Source organism: Coptis chinensis, chromosome 6 (assembly GCF_015680905.1).
Source record: "Coptis chinensis isolate HL-2020 chromosome 6, ASM1568090v1, whole genome shotgun sequence".
NCBI classification, from domain to species: domain Eukaryota; kingdom Viridiplantae; phylum Streptophyta; class Magnoliopsida; order Ranunculales; family Ranunculaceae; genus Coptis; species Coptis chinensis.
This window is the reverse complement of record NC_141461.1, coordinates 64595854-64617511: the sequence shown is the minus strand read 5'-3', so window position 1 is coordinate 64617511 and position 21658 is coordinate 64595854. Positions and strand designations below refer to the sequence as shown.

Genomic DNA, 21658 nt, shown 5'->3' with positions numbered 1-21658 from the left:
CCATAAAAATTAACACTGATGGAACAGTTAGGAAGAATTCCGGACCTACAAGCTATAGTTAAGGCGTTTGATACGTCACAACCTTGGGAAATCTTAACAAAAAGTCCAAAACAGTTGACAATGGAAACTTACAATTTTTCCTATTACTTCCCTTGTGGCGTCATTTGAATATTCGCCGTTTTTGTTTTGACGAGCCAATTTCCATTTGACACTCCTATCTTCATGATCAACAAAAATGCCTGTCTCTATAGATTTTTTTTTCTACACATGAACCATAACAACACAATTAGACATCTAAGTTAGTTTAGTTTGATCGTAAGAAACTACTTAAAATAGTATTTACTAAATGTACTTACAATATCTTCTTCAAGACCCACATAACCTGATCTGCTCAGTCGGTGTGTATACACATTATTGGATTGCCTTTCAGATTGTAGCAAGTTTAACTCCTTAAAAATTCCAAAGAAGAAAAGACATTAACATATGTATATATATCTAAAATACATTAACAAACAAAAGAAGTAGATATATACCTGGAACTCCGGGGTCAACCTTGATTGCACAAATGCAGTCCAAACCATTATGTCAAGATATTTATACTTTGTAGGTGGCGCCACAAGTAGTTCGAGATCATCTTTGAATGGAAGTATGTACTTAGTAGTCAGAGTTGTCTTAAATGTCCTCCACTTGAGGCCAATATCAGATATAACTTGAGCCCTCGTATTTGGATCCAACACAAATCTCGTCTATATCAAATGAATTAAATGGTAAGCCCACAGAAAATTCATTCTAAAATATATAAATAACAGGCCGGAAAGCGCATATTTCTTTACCTGCATTGTAGCCCATAAATCTTTTTCCAATTGCCCTCCCCAAAAATCTTTTAGTTTGCGCCAATCACTAAACGCGTTAAGTGGGACCATTACTCTTGCCAAAGCCCCTTCATAACCGGCTATCTTCTTCTGCGTCTTTGCTTTCGTGGTGTAGGCCTACCTTTTTTATCATACTTTCAACGGTAATTACCTTTCCATCCCAATTCTTGGTCATCTCAAGCATTACAGGTTGTCCCCCTACTAGCTTTTTTTTTTTTCTGAATGTGGGGTTGATCAACATTACTTCTATTGTCTCCGTGATTCACCATTCCTTTCGGATCCATTACTATGCTATGAAAAAACCATACATATCAATAAATATATTGTGCATGGCCTAGAATGGGTAAGTTCAACATGATACGAGAACAATGCGAGCATATGAGTATGAATAAACATAGTATAACAATGCAATGCGAGCATCACAGTATGAATAAACATAGTACAACAATGCCTTTGCAAAGAAATATATAGGAACAAAAAAGACACTTACACAAAAATCGCAATTACCATACATAGTCTTCGATTACATGTCTTTGGCATCAATTTTCAAAACAAACAAAAAAAATGTCATAAGACAAAAACAGACTTTAAAAACAGTAGCACCATGCAAAAGATCTATTACTTAAATATCATTGTCGGTCAAATCCCTCAACATCTTCATGTGTGTACATTTTCTCGGATTCATTTCAAAGATCCAAAGGTTCATCATAATGCACTACTGCCGGGGCCGGGTATGATCTTCAATGCCAAACATCAAAGAGGTCTTCTTCATTGTCATCAGCATGATAGGTTCTTTGAGGAGCTGCTAGAGCAATGGACCATTTCTGATTGACTGGATCAGGTACATAGAAGGCTTTCTTTGCTTGAGAGGCTAAAATGAAAGAATCGGATTTATAGCCAATTCTAGAAAGATCAACTATGGTGAAACCAAACTCATCAACCTTAAAGCCATTCTTGTTGTCAACCCAATCACACTTGAACACTGGGATTTTGAAATGACCATAATCAATCAACCATATTTCCTCAATAACACCATAGTATCCTGCTTCGCAGAAAACAAGATTTTTATCCTTTGCACTAGAGACATGCATTGCAGTGGCCACTAGACTAACACCACTATTCTGACTGACACGTGAAGCATCACGATCCTTTGTGGTAAAATGACAACCATTAATTGTGTAACCATGATATGTCATTACATGTATACGGGGACCTTGTGATACCCATCTCAAGATTTCTGAGATTTTGTTACCGGAGACGCGCCGATCTTCAAAAACCTGTCCTTAAAAATGTTAGCTACATTTATTAAATAGACACAAAACATGTTTTACTGTTGACAATTGTTACCTCGTTTTTTAGCCAAGAACTAAAAGAACGATTATGTTCATCTTGTAACCATTTCTGAACTTTGGACTGTTGGGGAAATGTTTTCTTTAGGTGGTTCATGTGTCTCCTACATAGTTTTCCATACGAACCACATGGTTAGCTCTAAAATTTCCATAAAGAATTAGAGTAAAGCGTAAAATTTGTAAGTCAAATAGTTAAAGTATAATTACTCAATATATGGCTGAACAACACTTGTATTGTGCAATACATAGCAATGTGCTTGCTCCAAGGACTTAACATCACCGCAATAAAATCACCTCCGGAGGATTCTTTCGATCACAATTTTAGAGGGTGTGTTATTTTCAATGGGAGAAATTCCAACCTGCATCCAATCCGGAGAAGAACTCACTACAAAACTCAACCGCTTCCCTCGGCAATATAACATTCCGCCATGCAACCTACGGACGATAACGATTTCTTACTTGACCTTTTAACACCGACATATACCTAAAACACAGAAACCACTCTTTACTTTAAATAATTTAAATTAGTAATAATATTAGAAGAATATTTAATGTTCTTAATACCTCTCAAATCCATACATCCATCGAAAGCAAATGGGACCACCAAGCTGGACTTCTCGAACAAGATGGATGGTTAAATGAACCATAACATCAAAGAATGACGGTGGGAAATATTTTTCTAGTAAACACAAGGTGACCACCAAATTCTTCTGAACTTCAAGCAATCTAAGAACATCTACTACCTTCGCACATAATTCATGGAAAAATGAGCAGAATTTGATAAGTACAATCCTCACATGTTTTGGTAACACCGATCGTATAGCCACGGGAAGTAATTGCTGCATCAACACATGACAATCATGAGATTTCATACCCCCCAACTTCAAGTCTTGCATAGAAACCAATGCTCTGAAATTCGATGAGTATCCATCTGGAACTTTTAACTTATGCAATGTTTCACACACACTAAATTTCTCTTCTTTGGAAAATGAGTAACAAGCTGGTGGTAAGTAAGCTTTCTTTTCACTTACATCAGGTACCAATTCATCCCTTAAACCCATCTCCTGCAAATCAAGACGACTATTCAGTCCATCCTTTGTTTTGCCTGGAATATTCAGCAAGGTTCCAATAAGACTCTCACAAACATTTTTCTCTATGTGCTTCACATCCAAGTTGTGCCGAAGAAGCAAGTACTCCCAGTAGATGAGGTTAAAGAAAATTGACTTCTTCTTCCAACAAATTCTACCACCATCATCACTAACATCTTCCATCCGCTTCCTCTTTAATGGAGTTGACCTTTTTGATTTCTTTTTCTTTTTCTTGGGCTTCTCTTTTTGTATTGGTTTCCCCCACAAGGTTTTGATTCCATCAACCTTTTCTGCCACTTTCTCACCAGTCAAAGGAATAGGTGCTGATCGAAGCTCTTGCTCACCATTGAATGCTTTTTTCTGTTTCCGAAAGGGATGATCTTCTGGAAGGTACATTCTATGGGCCATGTATACATTCTTCCTTGAATGTTTTAATCTACACGATTGTGTCTCTTCACCACATACGGGACAAGTATGATAGCCTTTTACAACACAACCAGATAAATTACCATATGCAGGGAGATCATTAATAGTCCACAACAATACAGCTCTTAATGTAAAAGCCTCTTATCGATAAGCATCATAAGCTTTAACCCCTGTATCCCACAATGTTCTTAAGTCATCAATTAGTGGCTGTAAGTAAACATCAATGTCGTTTCTAGGTTGTCGTGGACCTGAAATCAACATCGTTAACATAACAAACTTTCTTTTCATGTACAACCAAGGTGGGAGATTGTAAGTGACTAACATTACTGGCCAACAACTATACTTGCTGCTCATTGAGCCATGCGGATTGACCCCATCTGCTGAAAGTGCCAAGCGCAAATTTCTTGGCTCTTTGCCAAACTCTGGCCATTTCTCATCTACCAACTTCCATGCGGGGGAGTCAGCTGGGTGGCGTAACTTATCATCAACCTCTCTCTTGTCAGCGTGCCAAGTCATATGTTTTGATGTCTGTACCGACTGAAACAATTTCTTAAACCTAGGGATAGGTGGAAAATACCACAGAACTTTTGCCGGCACCCCCTTATGTTGCTCAGTCAGGTTCTTATTCACTTTGTATCTTGACTCACCACAAGTAGGGCAATTAGTTTTATTCTCATTATCAGTTCCCTTTCTATAAAGCACACAATCATTCGGACAGGCATCTATTTTCTCATAGCTCATCCCATACACAGACAATGTCTTTTTCACCTCTCTCATACTTCGGGGTAGTAAATTATCATCATCGGGTAGCATATCTCCAATGATTTTCAACAATCGTGAAAAGCTTATGTCAGACCACCCACTCCTCGCTTTCTCATTAAACAATGTAACGACCGCAGATAATTTGGTGAACTTTGGGCAACCTTTGTATAAAGGTTCCTCAGCCTATTCAAGAATTTTCTGAAACTTTTCGGGATTAGATGAATACTGGTCACAAGCGGTCTGAGCCAATTTTATTGTGCTAGCAGCATCATCTGGGGGTGTGGTATCATCTGCGAGTGCATCATCACCTAGGGCTTCACTCCCAAAATGGTGATGGGTGGGCCTATCTAAAGGCACACTCAAGGGAGCTTGACCATGAGATTTTTCTCCATGCCATATCCATTCGGTATAACTTCCATCAACACCATGGTAAAACAGATGGAACTCAACATCCTTAGCCACAAATTTATTGAGATTCCCACATGTTTTGCATGGACATGGCATGGGATTATGTTCACCAAACTTCTTTTTGGCAAACGTCATAAAACTTTCAACCCCTTTCCCATATGCAGTAGTAAACCGATTCAATGACATCCAAGACTTGTCCATTTCTGGATAGCACAATAAAATGCTAGAGACAAGAAATAATCAGAAAGCGATTGCTTAATTACCTAAGAATTTTCCTAACAATGCCAATATTATGTAAAAAAACACATGTACAACTTATAAAAAATCGGTATATTTAAGCAAATACACAAAACAAAACTGGAAAATAATAAAGTCTACTTCAAGATTTGTTTTAAATCATTCCTATTAAAATACAAAGAAAATGTTTAGAACTGGAAGTAAGGTAGCTTAATGCATCATAGATAAGTTAAGTTTCTAGCAGATTTGGTAACTAGTGTGGTTCTAAGCTAGACAATGGAAATGAAGCTACCTACTTTAAATTTAATTGATGCAAAAAACGTAAGCCACACTTTAATTTACATTCTAAACAAACATTTAGTCAAACAACTGAGCATCAAAGTTCAAAGTTTCATAAACTAATAGATTCACACCCAAAACTATGACTCTAGCAAGAACCCAGAAAAAAACACAATATTTACATATTATATTGAAAACTAAAACAAACCCCAACCATGTTTAGCAACCGACAGATGCACAATCGCAGTAAACACAAAGATATTCACAAAAACAAGAAGAACACTGCAAAAGAGGAAGAAAAATTACCATGGGGAAACACACCAAAGCACTGCAAAAGAAAAGAAGAAAAGTCGCAACTTTGGAGAAGAAAGATGTCTACTTTTGAGCGAGAAGTTTCTATTTTGCTGTTTGAAGTATTGTGGGCTGCGAGAAGAAAGATGTCTTCTATTTCCGTTTTAAGCGGGAGACTCAAAACTTTCGGCGTTGTATCCCGCCTATGATTTTAAGTGATATAACATACTTTGAGAGAGGGCTTTAGTTTTTAACGAAATATATTAAGTTATGGCTTTAAGTTATTATCATAGCACATGAGTCGGCCCGATATTAAATATAACAAACTAATTGTATCGGTTTCAATTTTGTGATATGAAATTGCAAAATTAATATATCGGTTCTGATGCCCGATATTTGAAATTTGAAACCGATATTACAAAACTGGAACCGATATCAGATATTTTGGAGGGGATTATTATATCGGTTTTACTTACAACCGATATTAAGAGATTTTATAACCGATATAAAATCACTGTTTTTTAGTAGTGAATGGAGGGATATACTGTTTTATCAGAATGTCATTTGGGTTGAAGAATACGGGAGCCACTTATCAAATACTAGTAGAGAAAATCTTTAAAAAACTCATCAAACGAATTGTCGAGGTCTATATAGATGATATGGTCATCAAATCTATGAAAGTTGTAGATAATGTAAAAGACCTCGACACTGTATTCAAAATATTGTGAGAGTTTAATATGAAGTTTAATCCTGAAAAGTGTACCTTCGGGATTAGTTCTGGCAAGTTTTTAGGGTACATCGTTACGAAGCGGGGTATCGATGCTAATCCTGATCAAATACGAGCACTTCAGCAAATGCCATCTCCTACAACCAGAAAGCAGATACAAAGGTTGACGAGAATAATAGTTGCGCTCAATAGATTCATCTCCAGAACTTCGGATTGATGTAAGCCGCTTTTTAAGTCGCTTAAAAAGAATGTTAAATTCTGTTGGAATGAGGAATGTGAAGAAGCATTTTTTGAATTAAAGAAATATTTGTAAGAAATGCCAATGCTTACAAAACTAGATGAGGGAGAAAGTTTGCTCCTTTATTTGGCTGTATCAGATTTTGCTATAAGTTCTGTCCTTGTGAAAGTAGAAAATGGGTTGGAAAGGCTCGTATATTTTTAGAGAAAAACGATGGTCGAGGCAGAGACTCGGTACTCCATTCTGGAGAAATATGCTTTGGCACTTTTATTTTCATCTCAGAGGTTGAAGCCATATTTTCAAGCACATTCTATGATATTGATGACGAATCTACCGTTAAAGCAAACTTTAGCAAAAACTACTAAGTCAGGAAGGATGTCTGATAAGAGCCCAAAACTGTAGTTTTAACCCTGTAACAGACATACTTTTAGACCAATTATGTGAGTAATAATTAAGAGTTAACACTGATTACGTGTTTTTATGCATTTCAGGCTTCAAAGTCCATTATGTGCAGGTATGTGCCACTTTAGCGAGATAAAGAAGCAAAGGTCGGTTGCTAAGGAGTTCTGTGATTAAAGGCCAAGATTCAAGAAGATAAAGCCTTTCTAAAGCCCGGTCAAAAGCTGAAAAGTCGACGCGGGCAGAAATAGCACACAAGTCAGCAGAACTTCCGAAGGCCGTATCTTTGGACACAGACCTCGAAATGGGGCCTACCTTATGTCAAAACGACCGGCTCGGAAAGAGCTTTCCAATGGTCCAAGCGTTGACCCAATCAAATGAGCAAAAGTGGACGAAACGTCTGTTGAAGCCAACTGCAGCTGAAGAGGCCTTTTGATTTGAAAGAATTGGGTTTTGGGCCTGATTCTCTGGCCCAAAACATGGCTCCAAGCCCATGCACGATTTTTGGATCTGAATGTATAAAAACCAAAGCTTCACTCTTGGTTAATGGTAGATAAGGGTAGAGAATTAGGTTAGAAAATAAAAGTAGCTTAGAATAGAAAGTAGCCATTAGAATAGCTTCTAGATCTAGATTTAATTCTTTATGTTAAGTTTAGTTTCAAATCCAATTCTTGTTTTAGATTAAACTCTAGAATCATTATTCTTAATTAGATTGATTAATAAAATAGCTAGTTTGTTAATTTCGATTCTTGTCATTTACATTTGTGTTAGATCTGATTTCATTTATTACTTGTTATTCAATTCTTAGTTATTAATTAGATTTTAATTATTGTTTAATTTAGATTAGTAAATTTCAATTATTTATATTATGTTTAGTTTTAATTTAATCAGAAATGATTGTGTAATGATTCTCGGCTAAACCTCCATTAGAGGGGGTTGAGAAGCCTTGATGAAAGCTTGATTCCGATTATTGTAGAGTCGTCGCAATTTCCTTTCCACTCTAGAAGCGATTAGTTCACCATGAGAATGGGTTTAATCGTTCACATGCTAGTTATGAATTGGTAGGAATGCCATGTGTAATTAGGGATTAGGAATAACCATATATTGTTCTCGGGCGATTCGATTCGGATTACTGACGATTCGTCGTTAGTAGGATTAAGTCGAAGTTAAGGTGGAATCAATCCCCTCTAACTCCTTATCATAGAATCAACATAGCATTCTCATAGTTGTTACGATAATCGACTAGTTGCATCTTGTGGGTAGTTGCATCGTAGTCTAGTTGCCGCCAGTAAATCTCTCATTAGACTTTAGAGTTAAGAGTACTTATCGTGGAGAACATTAACATCTTGGAAGGACTAGGAGTGGAACGAACTTCCTACTCCACTATATCTCATAGGATTGAGAGTAGAATCTTTGATAAACTTATAGGCTCATAAGATAGTTTTAGTTTACTTACGTTTTGAGTTCATCGTTCATTTCGTAGGTAAACTATTCAATTTTTTAATTTATCAAATGGCGCCGCTACCATCTTAGTTTCACATTCGCATTGTTTTCGTAGTGTAAGTACTTTTCTTAAAGTCCCATTTCACCCACCCACCCTTGTTTGATTCATACTGTGGTTTTCCGTTTCATCGTTGAAAAATTCCGCGATAAAATTAAACCGAAGCCGATCGATGCCTATAAAGGAGCGACGCCTATATACTGGAACACGAGCGACCCCCCCATACCGAAAAGCGAATCGCCCAAAGTTCTTGGAACATGGCATGACCAGCCTTTGCTAATTTTTTCCGAATTCTACGGTTTTGACTCGAACTTTGATTTTTCAAGTTTTTCGGTGTTCTAACTTGTTATATACGAACACAGCGTAAACAAGACGCTTATTCATAAGCGAAGCAAGGACGAATCGGTATTCCTTTCTTCCACACCTCGATCTCTGTTAGAGGTTTATACTTGTATATCATAATTGTTTGGAGTGTTGACGTCTTTAGCTAAGTTTGGTTTTAGCCTTGTATGAGATTAAGGTCTGGCCGAACAAAAACACCGAACGTAATTACCCAACAATGTCAACAAACAAGTCTATCTAGTTTACCACCTACTACACCTCTAGCTACTATTTCACACACATCACCTGACACAATGCCCGACGAAGAAGAGACTCCTCTCTCTGACTTCTACAAAGCCTTGAGCGATAGCCCCAAATCTTGCATCGTTCTAGCGAGACCGATTGGGGATTTCGAATCCCCCAAATATTTTTAATTTGTTACCCGTTTTTCATGGATTAGACCATGAAAAACCTTATCAGCACATGCGTAGGATTGAACAAGTCCTAACAACATTCCACCATCCTACGGTTGGTGCGGAACAAATTAAACTCAGGGTATTCCCTTTCACCTTAGCCGATAAGGAGGCGTCTTGGTTAACTGCCCAAATGCCTAATTTCGTGGACTCGTGGGCTAAACTTGTTCATTTATTTATGGAACATTTTTACCCACCCTAAAAGACGGATGAGATGCTTTCCAAGATTCATTTTTTTCGACAAAATCCTCATGAATCATTTTTGAGGCTTGGAATCGTTTTCACCGATCTCCTTATAGAGTGTCCACATCATAACTTAGCGAAAAGACACGTTAGTTTGTGTTTTTTCAAGGACTTCATCACCATAAAGAAGTCCTAGACATAATGAATGGGGGTAGTTTCTTAAGCAAAGGAGCCTCGGAGGCTTATAAATTTTTAGAGGATCAAACTTAAGCGAAATAACAACTTGGGGGTAGTGATGATATCCACGCTCCGCTAGTTCTTCTAATCTGATTAAGGCCGCCGGTATGTTTGAAATTAAACACGATCCCAAGCTTAAAACTCTAATCGAATCACTCACTAAAAAGGTAGAGGCCATTTCGGTTCAACAAAAGCCTATCCCCGTCATGAATGTAAATTCAAATCTATGTAGTTTTCATTTGGAGCCCGAGCATCCCGACTCCCACGGCGCCCTATAGCCTCTGAGCGGGCTTGTTCCATTAATAGTGAACCTAAGCCCCTTGGAGACAAAATCCCAACTTCGGTTGGAGAAATAACCAACACGCCACACCTCCAGGGTACAAAAATCAATATGTTAGGCCAACACAAAGTTTTAACCAAGCTCCACCACGACAAGGGCGTGGTGGGGGTAATTTTAATAATTATAACAACCAAGTGCAACCTCGACAAGGTCAAGCACAAGGTCAAAGGTAGTTATAATAATTATAATGCTAATAGAGGTATCGTTCGGTAAATAATAACTATCAAAATCCACCCATAAATAATTCCGTGAAATAGTTCGGTCCACACCACCCGTGACTACTATACCTACACAACGGATCGTCTTGACACCTTCATACAAGTAAGCCAAAACTTTTTCCAAACCATGGCTCAATCTAACCAACAACCTACAATCCGTTAATAATTTAACCCAACGGTTGGCTCAAGATAAAGCCCAACCCAAAAGGTGTGTTTCAGTCACGAAATACCTAATCCTAAAACAACAAATACAGCCTTTGAGATAACCGATAATACTAGTAATGAATATGAAAATGTAGGTGAGCTAAAGGCCATCACCACTCTCCGATTACGGAGAGTGGTTGATAACAAAGTAACTATGCTTATAGTTACCCCACCAATAGCCCCTACACCCGCTATTTTACTAGATACCGAAAATAAACTGAAGAGCCTACCAGCTGTAGAGGTACCGGTTACAACACAACCTAAGAAGCGAGGAAGCCGCGATTAAACATCGGGTGATACTATTGCTAAATATGAGCCGAAACCACCGTTTCCACAAAAATTAGCCGTGTTAACTAGGGATACAAATTATGAGGAGATTAGGGAAGTTTTCAAGAATCTAACTATAAATCTTCCCCTTCCTCGAAGCTATTAAAAGCTACCACACCATGCTAAGTTTCTTAAGGAGTTGTACTACTACTAGGCGTAGGACCAATATACCAAAAGGCGCCTTTTAATAGAACAATTTCCAACTCTATCGAACATAATGGAATTGTTAAGTACAAGGACCACTGGTCATCCCTCTCATACAATGCACCTTAGGAGATTCTTATACGACGACCGCATTATTAGACTTGGGGGCTAGTGTTAACTTACTCCCCGTTTTATTTGTATAGACAAATAGGTCTAGGCGAGATGCAACCCACTAAAATGGCGTTGCAATTAGTCGATCGGTCTATTAAGTATCCTAAGGGTGTGGTCGAAAATGTTACGGTAAAAGTTCGAGGATTTTTTACTATCCGGCTGATTTTGTCATCCTCGATCTGAGAAGTCGATAAGCGACTCTGTCCCAATCATCTTAGGGCCTCCTTTCCGGCAACTGCCAATGCGGCTCATTAATTGCCGCGATGGTTCAATGTCCATGTCTTTTTGGCCATCTTGCTGTTGAAGTCAATGTTTTTAAAACAAAAGACCACGTTTACCCAATTAGTCTATGGATGGAGAGGTTAGCATGATCGAGAGCTTTGCTCGAGATTATTTCAACAACACGTTCCCGATAATTCATTGGCCAAATTTCTTTCCTTTGGAAGTTCAAGACTCCAACATTTCCATCCCTACACTAGTCGATACACATATTACGGATGAGGATGAGATAGATGACTTTCTCAAAGATGTAGAGGACTATCATAGTAACGAGGATATGACCAATCTAGATGAGCAATTCGATGAGTTTCTTAGAGCAGGTCATGATTCACCCTATCAAGAACTACTTTCCATAACATCCACCTCGACCATTTCAAAGGAATCTCGAGTTTGCACTCGATCCTTTTGTTTCTTCTGTGCTTCATAAGTTTTTAAATCCACCTAGTAAACAAATACTTCAGAAGACAAAAGCGTTTGACACCTTCATTTTCAGACTTGAAACAGTCCCTACACACACCATGAATGAGTTTTGTGCTAAAAGAACATCCTCATTGGTTACATTCTGTCCTTCTACAACTTATCCATATCCACCATATTCTCCACAACCATTCACTTTTCCACACTTATTTACTATAACACCCACTCGTTCAAAAATGAAAAAGAAGGTGCATGCTAGGTTACATAATAGGATTATCCGACTTCGCTTTCAATTCACTAGGTTGCGTCATAGGAAATCTTGGTGCTTGATTGTGTTTGGATATGTTTTCTGTGATATTTATTTATAGAATGATCCACAACTATTTTGGCTGTTGATATATGATAAACTGCATGTTCATGCATATGTTTAGATAAAGTCTCGAGTATCTGACTATAAACGACTCAACTTTTGTGTTCGGTGCATTTCTTTTCATTTCCATATATTGGTGAGTGCACCATTAAGGTAACCGGGCCCTCCCTACGGAGTGTGTGGCTGTAAGTACTGGATCCTAAGTCCACGATTAACATAATTCATGTTTTCCACTCTTGCATGTTTTTCTCGGATTTTTGAGTCATGTTTCTCTATGGGGTGAATCATGTCTTTCTTGTTTATTGTTTTTCTTTTTACAAAGTAAATATATATATATATATATATATATATATATATATTAAAGAATAAACATAGTAATCTAGGAAGTCTCGGGAATCGACTTTAAAAGACCATTTGTTAAAAACAAATTTTGAAACTTTGTTGTAAAAATTTGTTTGGGGGTGGGGTGTTCGTATTTCCGTTCTAGAATGTTTATGTCCCATTACAGTTGCTTAGGCCGTTTAATTGTATTACGATCTGGGTTGACATAATCTTGAATTTAGAGATCAGTCGTACGCATAACATACATCATGCACGCACTTCGAGGCATTTTCCACTATCTTATATGTCATCCACGGTCGGAATAGAGTGTTTTATGGATCATTGGATTGGAAATTCTCTCCTGATCATTTCCATATCTCATTCGTAAAAATCGGACCGGTAACGAAGCGGCAATTTTGATTTAAAGTTTCGCGAAAAAATCGAAAAATTCACAAATTTCGATTTGGGCTTGGGCCCAACCCGCGCCCACCGACAGCGCACCCGCGCCCTTACCTTTACCATCAGTTCATCATTTTTTCCACAAACCGCCATTAACAAAGCTTCAAACCCGACCAAAAAAAAATAAATTAAAAACAAAACCTAATTAACCCACGCCCACAATCCAAGACCCAACCCAAATCTACTCCAACCGCGCCGCCCCACAACCTCCACCAATTTACATCAACAAAAACCACCGGAAAATCAAAATTAAAAAAAAAAATCGGTGCTGCCGCGCCACCACACCACCACCACCATCGTTCTTTTTAGTGAGGTGTCCCTCATTGCTTCCCCCTACCTTCTACAAACCTCAAACCGTATTCAAACTTCCAATGACTCAACAACGCCGAATTTTGCCGGAGCAAGCTTTTACTGGCGACCACTTCGCGCCGTTTTACGATAACGAAATGATCAGTAGAGACTGGAATAGTTTGTGGTACTCGACTGAAGCCTATTACCACGAAGACTTAGTCCGACGGTTCTACAATCTGAGAGGGAGTTGGAGGTGACTAGGATTTTGTTATGGTTGCGAAGAGGAGGAAGGAAGTGACTACTGGGTTGTTGGCTGAGATTCTAGGTATTCCGCCTAGAATCTATCTGGATGTCATGTTGCGGGGAGTCCCAATATAATGGGGTAGAACCATTGATGAGCGTGGCGATTACGAAGGAACTACAATGCGAGATCGCATTGTGTTCGCCGATCATCCCTCATAACCAACCCGGTGGCTGCATTTCGATGGATTGGTCGAGCGAGCGTCTGGGAAAGGAGAAGGTCGGCGACATCGGCCTGAACTGCCTCCACATCTTATGGATACTCGGGGAGCGAGAAATGCGAGTTACGTATCTTGGAGTTTTGCTTAGCATGATTAGGGGAGTAGGGAAGTCTATTGCACCTCTCCCCGCGTGTTGATAACCAAGATCATCTTTGAAGTTGAGGAAGCTCAAAGGCGTCGATAGGTCTTACATCACCCTACACCAAAACCCTCGCATCTATAAGGAGTGTGTCCAACGAGTTTGGAGGTTGGCTGAGGATATAGAAGAAGAAGGAGGAGGATGGGGAAGCGAGAATGCCGAGGAGGATGGGGAAATCGAGAATACTCGGAGGATGAGGAGGACTTGACTTGTTTTGATCGCGGATGCCCCGGAAAGGTGTTGGTCGGATGCGAGCGCATGGCCGTAATTCATCGTGGCACGCGTTAAGCTCAACACTATCCCGAAGACCTCCGGACTCGACAGGCAACTATCCATCATAACCGAGATCCGTACCGAGGAGAGGGGATGAGAGGTGGGAACGGATGAGGCCGAGCTAGAAGCTTCGGCGCCGAGTTCGGACCGACATGCTTGCATGATTCCCACCTCGCGGGGATTCTCGCCGAGGACACACCATTGAGGCATGGCGTCGTCGCCCGAAGGGCGAATGGTGTTTGGCCCATCGGGGAGCTCGGGGAGCCATCTCGGACCGTGTGCCCTCATTACCGATGCATCGGAGTGGTTAGGGATAGTATCGTTTGATGTTTCTATTTTTATTTGTAGTTTCATTATTGTCATTTATTTTCATGTAAGTTTTAATTTCCGTAATTTGAATTTTGTAGTGAAATGTACTTCGAATGAAAATTTTAATATAACACGGTTATTTTCATTATGCGTGGTTGTTTAATATTGATCCCACCTTCCCAAATTGTTTGGGGGTGGTTTTATCTATTCCAGCATGATTTTTATATGACCCTCGTCTTAGAATTTATTGCGGAGTCAAGGTGAAAATATGGCCGTTTAGGCATGTCTATGAATAAGTATCATTCTAGGATGAAATCTCGATTAAATAGGTAGATTCTATCATAAATTCAACCTAAAAGATACTAGGTTTGTTTTAGAATCAAGAAAATGAGTTGTTTCCGTTTTCGGGTTTGGAAATTTTGGTATTTCCGGAAACTGCCGTAAAAACCTTTTGGCAACTTCCCGATCCGTTTTAGCAACTTAAAACCTATATAAACTTCATACATTCTACACTCACAACTCACACTACACCTAACCTCCATCACTCACCTTTCACTCCCACGATTCCCCGTTTTAGTCTCATTTTCGAGTTTCAACAACTCCGGCACTTTCAGCCCAGAGGGCGCGCACTTTCGCTCTGCAATTTTTTCAGATTTTTTGTCGAGGGCCTTCAAAGCGCAAGGTGCCAGCGACCAGCTCAAACAAACACTGGAATTCAAATCTTCATAGCGCTCGGCGCCACGACTTCCGTGGACCAGAAAAATTTCGGTTTTCTGCGGGTAGTTTCGGATCATTCATAGCTATTCGAGCATAATTTTGAGATGACATCTCCAACGATACGGAACAGTCTTCGAAGATTTGTTCCAAAGCACTACTTATGGTGCTTGGTTTTGTGGCGATCATATCGTTGGTGGGAGCCGCTTATGGTAAGACGATGCACTTTATTCTCCAACACTAGCATCTTATTTTTACGATAACTGCATGTTCTTTGAAAGACCGGATGGAGAACAAGTGTTCTCCATCAACATTGATAATGAACCAATGGAAATTACCGGGTTCTTGCTAGCATTTGTTCTTGGACTTGCTATGCCCATTTGAAATACAAGACCCATGGTGTTATTGGGTAGATAATATGTATGTATACACTTATGAGTTTTGCATGAGTCGTATGGGGTGGGCATTTTTTTATATCGAGGACCAAGGGAATATAGCGTCGCCTTTGGTGCTTTGTCCATGAACATAGGCTGTTATGTTTTGGATCATGCTAAACATTTTAGGGAATGGCGTTTTTCTTACGTGAATGATGCCACTTGCGGCGTTTTCCTTGTTTTAGCCACGGGGACGTATGTGTCATGACCTTCCCGAACCTTGATGTCTAGTTTAGCTTTCGATCCCATAGCATGAGGCATAAGTACCTTCTTATGCCTGTTTACGATTCCGTATTATGCTATGTTTCTTTCTGTTTTTGTACCACGTTTCCGCGGATTGGATTACGGTCGATTAATCATGCGACCCACCAATAGTATTATTCGATCCTTCCGGTGCAATGACTTGGAAAGGGTGGAGGATACAACCTCATCGAGGTTGCACCCTACACCCGTCGGGACTAAGTGGCTCTTAATAGGTTAGCAATAATAGATGATAAATGGCGGGAAGCGCGGCAAATTATCATGGCATGGCAGGGCGCTTGAAGGAACCTCACTTCTTTATAGAAGAAGAGGATGAGGAAGATGATGAGTAATGCAGGAGATAAGGTAAGTTTTCATTCTATTTAGTGTCTGCTTATGTCCCAAGCAATTTCATTCTTGTTAACCCCATAATGGGTAGAACTCTTTATAGAGTTGAGTCAGTTTTATTTCCTATATTAGTACGTTCTAACTTTGTTTTGCGGATGTTCACGAATTTTCGGCGCTTCAATGGTAATTTTCCTACCCTCTTTATTTATATGCTTTGAGGACAAAACATGCTTCTTGTTTGGGGGGGGGGGGGGGCATAGAAACACGTGTAATTAAGGCATATGTTAGGATATAGATATGTATGATAGGCATTTATTTTCTAGTTAAAATTTCAAAAATTCAAAAATATAAATAAATAAGTTATGCTATACACTTAGGAATAGTGGTATTGTTTCCTTTCTCTATGCTCTTAATAATCTAGAAGTCTCATGTAGCTTTTGCATTAGAATAATTGTTAGAAACTTAGGTTAATATGTAGGTAATAATCTTTGCATCTATCTATAAATATATTACATGAGTATCTATGATTGTTAGTAGTAAGTTTCTGAAATCTAGGCTAGAGTACTTATTCTACAAATCCTGTGAGAATATAGCCTAAAGCCTTATATGAGCGAAACATTTGAGAAATGACACAAGGGAGAAGTAAAATCCGGATAGAGAAATCACATGTCCACTTGCTTGATCACTATGCCATATCTAAGCGAGAATTTAGGCCCTCTTTGGATCGATATATAGAAATTCAAACCTATGAATTATTTTCCGCTAGTAAGCCCCTCTGAGCCTTTCTTTAGCCTTCCATAAACCACAATTCCTTTACCTGTTACAAAAACAAAACAAAATAAAAAATTCAACTTACCCAATCTAGAATAAGTCCGAGAATAGAATGAGTGAAGAAAGAAGAAAAAAAACACGTGTAAACAAAAATTAGTTAGTTGCTTGAGGAAAAGAAAAGAAGTTTCCATCCAAGAAAAAATAAAAATAAATAAAAAACTCCAAAAATAGGATAAAAGGAGTCAAAAGCCAAAGAAAAAAAAAAAGAAAAAATATGGCTAAGGATGGAAACAAAGTATAGAAGCAAAAGAAAATAACAAGGTTTTCTCTAAGTTACATAATATGAAAACTCTATTATCTCGGACTTGTCCTTTTTGAATATCCATTTCTTTCCTTCTTAAACCATCTCCTAATCCCCATGACACCTAATAAAGACCTCTAGCTCAATTAGGAATAGGTTAGTGTGATAGTAAGTGGCAGATGTGTTTGATCGACTTCGGCTTCCTTGTTGTCATTGAGATTGTAAGGTAAAGTGTGCCCACTTGCGACACTGGAGTAAATAGGAGAACTTGAGTGGAAAAATCAGAGTGTTGTATCTTGACTATTATTGTGAGAACCTACTTAAGGGGCTATCGAGGAGTTTTTAAACTTGAACACTGCTAGGCATTTCATAGTATTACTCATTGTATATATGTTTATTGTAGATGATTAATTATTATGTATATATTAGCTTAGGGTTTCGACTTGATTTACTCTATATGCATTGCTAGTGAGAGGTATAGTTAATTTAGAGCATGAATAAGGAAACAATAGTTTTATTTCTTAGTCGTTGTAGTATAGTTGAAGTTTGTGAGTACCTTCTTTGGAAAACTCTCACGAGGCTATAACTTCGTCCACTAGGGAATTCCTAGTGGTTTAAGGCCTTGTTGCATATGGTCAATGCAATCGCGACTCAAAGCGAGTAGTTAGAACTCCATTTTTGGTCACTTATTCTAATTTCTCATCTTTGCTTGAGGACAAGCAAAATGCTGTTTTGGGGTGGTTTGATAAGAGCCCAAAACTGTAGTTTTAACCCATATAACGGACATACTTTTTAGACCAATTATGTGAGTAATAATTAAGAGTTAACAACGACACGTGTTTTATGCATTTCGGGCTTCAAAGTCCATTATGTAATGCGGATATGTGCCACTTTAGCGAGATAAAGAAGCAAAGGTCGGTTGCTAAGGAGTTATGTGATTAAAGGCCAAGATTCAAGAAGATAAAGCCTTTCTAAAGCCCGGTCAAAAGCTGAAAAGTCGACGAGGCAAAATACTTGACACAAGTGGTGAGAACTTCGAAGGCGTATCGTTGGACTCAAACCTCGGAATGAGGCCTACCTTATGTCAAAACGACCGGCTCGGAAAGAGCTTTCCAATGGTCTAAGCCTTGACCCAATCAGAGGAGCAAAAGTGGACGAAACGTCTCTTGAAGACAACTGCAGCTGAAGAGGCCTTTTTGGACTGAAAGAATTGGGTTTTGGGCCTGATTCTCTGGCCCAAAACATGGCTCCAAGCCCATGCACGATTTTTGGATCTGAATGTATAAAAACCAAAGCTTCACTCTTGGTTAATGGTAGATAAGGGTAGAGAATTAGGTTAGAAAATAAAAGTAGCTTAGAATAGAAAGTAGCCATTAGAATAGCTTCTAGATCTAGATTTAATTCTTTATGTTAAGTTTAGTTTCAAATCCAATTCTTGTTTTAGATTAAACTCTAGAATCATTATTCTTAATTAGATTGATTAATAAAATAGCTAGTTTGTTAATTTAGATTCTTGTCATTTACATTTGTGTTAGATCTGATTTCATTTATTACTTGTTATTCAATTCTTAGTTATTAATTAGATTTTAATTATTGTTTAATTTAGATTAGTAAATTTCAATTCTTTATATTATGTTTAGTTTTAATTTAATCGGAAATGATTGCGTAATGATTCTCGGCTAAACCTCCATTAGAGGGGGTTGAGAAGCCTTGATGAAAGCTTGATTCCGATTATCGTAGAGTCGTCGCAATTTTCTTTCCACTCTAGAAGCGATTAGTTCACCATGAGAATGGGTTTAATCGTTCACATGCTAGTTATGAATTGGTAGGAATGCCATTTGTAATTAGGGATTAGGAATAACCATATTGTTCTGCGAAGCAGTTCAATTCGGATTAAGACAATTCGTCGTTAGTACGATTAAGTCGAGTTAAGGTGGAATCAATCCCCCTCTAACTCCTTATCATAGAATCAACGTAGCATTCCTATAGTTGTTCTGATAATCGACTAGTTGCATCTTGTGGGTAGTTGCATCGTAGTCTAGTTGCCACTTCGTAAATCTCTCATTAGACTTTAGAGTTAAGAGTACTTATACGTAGAGAACATTAACATGCGGAAGGACTAGGAGTGGAACGAACTTCCTACTCCACTATATCTCATAGGATTGAGAGTAGAATCTTTGATAAACTTATAGGCTCATAAGATAGTTTTAGTTTACTTACGTTTTGAGTTCATCGTTTATTTCGTAGGTAAACTATTCAATTTTTTAATTTATCAATGTCTAAATGGTCGGTACTATTAAACAAATTCGGAGTAGAGTATCGAAACCAAGTATCAGAGAAAAGTCAGGTATTGGCCGATTTTCTGGCAGATTTTCCATCTGAGGATGCTAGTGGCATGGAAGAAGAGGAATTCTCAATGCTGCAAGGGCTTGAAGATGTTATCGATACAGACGATCCATGGGTGGGAACTAATGCTTGGAGATTATTTGTCGATGGATCATCTGGATGTAAGGGGTGTGGCATCGGAGAGGTCCTGGTCACTCCTGAAAATCAAATACTTGAAATGACAATAACATTGGGGTTCCATGCATCTAATAATGAGGCTGAGTATGAAACTTTAATAGTTGGTCTCGAAATGGCTAGATCTCTCAACATAAAAGAGTTGTCAATCTTTAGCGACTCGATGCTCGTGGTCAGCCAGATCAAGGAGGATATTTGGCAAAATGTGAAAATATGGTGGATTATTTGAACTTCATAAAATCCAAATTGAGGGACTTCAGTAAGATAAAACTTCAGCATCTCAATAGAAATGAGAACATGCATGCTGATGCCCTGGCATATGTTGCAGCGATGCTGGAAAACACAGAGGGTCACACTCTACATATTGGAGTTCAAAAAAGGCTAATCATCGATATCGACGACTCAGAAGTGATGGAGATTGACACACTGGGGGCGTCATGATTAGCCTGGCATCATGATTCTGCCCTCATTTTTGTCCTCCATTACTTTGCCCTTAGATAAGTAATGGAGGACAAAAATGAGGGCAGAAGGATTAAGTCTGGCGCTCAAAGATATGTATTGATGGATAATGAGTTATATCGAAAGAATCCTGGAGGTCCACATTTGAAATGCATATCACTTAAGGAAGCCTGACTAATCATTGTTGAGCTTCCACGAAGGCGAATGTGGAAACCACTTCGAATTGGTAGATCATTGGCTAATAAAATCGAGGTAGGGATATTTACGGCCTCGGATCGCGAAGAGACTATCTTCAATATGTGAAAAAATGTATGCGATTGCCAAATTCATGGGAAAGCCATACATGTTTCAGCTGAAGAGTTACATTGTGTCTCAAACCCCTAGCCTTTTGCTCTATGGGGTATGGATATTGTCAGTCCACTAACACCAATGAGAGGCAAAAGAAGGTTCATATTGGCAGTCACAAACTATTTCACAAAGTGGGTAGAAACCATCGCTTTACAACACATCAAAGAGCAGAATGTCATAAATTTCCTTTTTGAACGAGTCATATGTCGATATGGGTTGCCTTATGCTATTATATCATATAATGGTCCGCAGTTTAAGGGAGGGAAGGTAAAAGCTTTCTTGGAATCTTATAAGGTAAAGCATTTCACATATGCACCATACTATGCTCAGGGTAACGGGCAAGCCAAGGCAACAAATAAAACCATTATGGATAATATCAAGAAAAAGTTAGAGGACAAGAAAGGTCTTTAGGTGGATGAGCTAAACAGCATTTTATGGGCTTATAGAACAACACCTCGAATGGTCATAAGTGAATCAACTTTTACTTTGGCCTATGGCATGGAAGTAGTAACTCCATCTGAAATGGTGGTGTCTAGGGGTGCCAATGGATCGGTTTGGATCGGATTCTCTCAAATCCGAACCCGAACCGATAAAAATTTAGTGAATCCGAAACCGATAAAAATTTAATGAATCCGAATCCGATCCGAACCAATAAGAATTTAGTGAATCCGAAACCGAACCGACCCGAACTGCTAATTAGGATCAAATATTAAAGATCTGATAAGTAGTACAAAATAACTAAATAAGGGACCAAAAGAAAATTTAAGATCTTTTACATATACTTCCAGCAAAAATTCAAGATCTTTTACATATATCACATCCACCAAAATCTCATAAAGCTTCCATGCAAATCATCTCTGCCAAATCTAACTACCCCAAAATCAAGATTTTTTTTTTGCATATCTTTGCATCTACTTATCACATCCACCAAACTCTCAAAGTAAGCTTT

The 21658-nt window shown here is 38.5% G+C and overlaps 1 protein-coding gene across 1 annotated transcript; it reads right to left on the bottom strand.

Annotated features, from left to right (window-relative positions):
* Window positions 1-1612: 1612 nt before the first annotated feature.
* On the bottom strand, window positions 1613-4548 carry LOC147493951 (uncharacterized). Its single transcript, XM_086567988.1, is given in 4 exon segments — window positions 1613-2149; window positions 2681-2705; window positions 2786-3463; window positions 3548-4548. Coding segments are annotated over 4 exon segments (2241 nt in total).
* Window positions 4549-21658: the final 17110 nt, after the last annotated feature.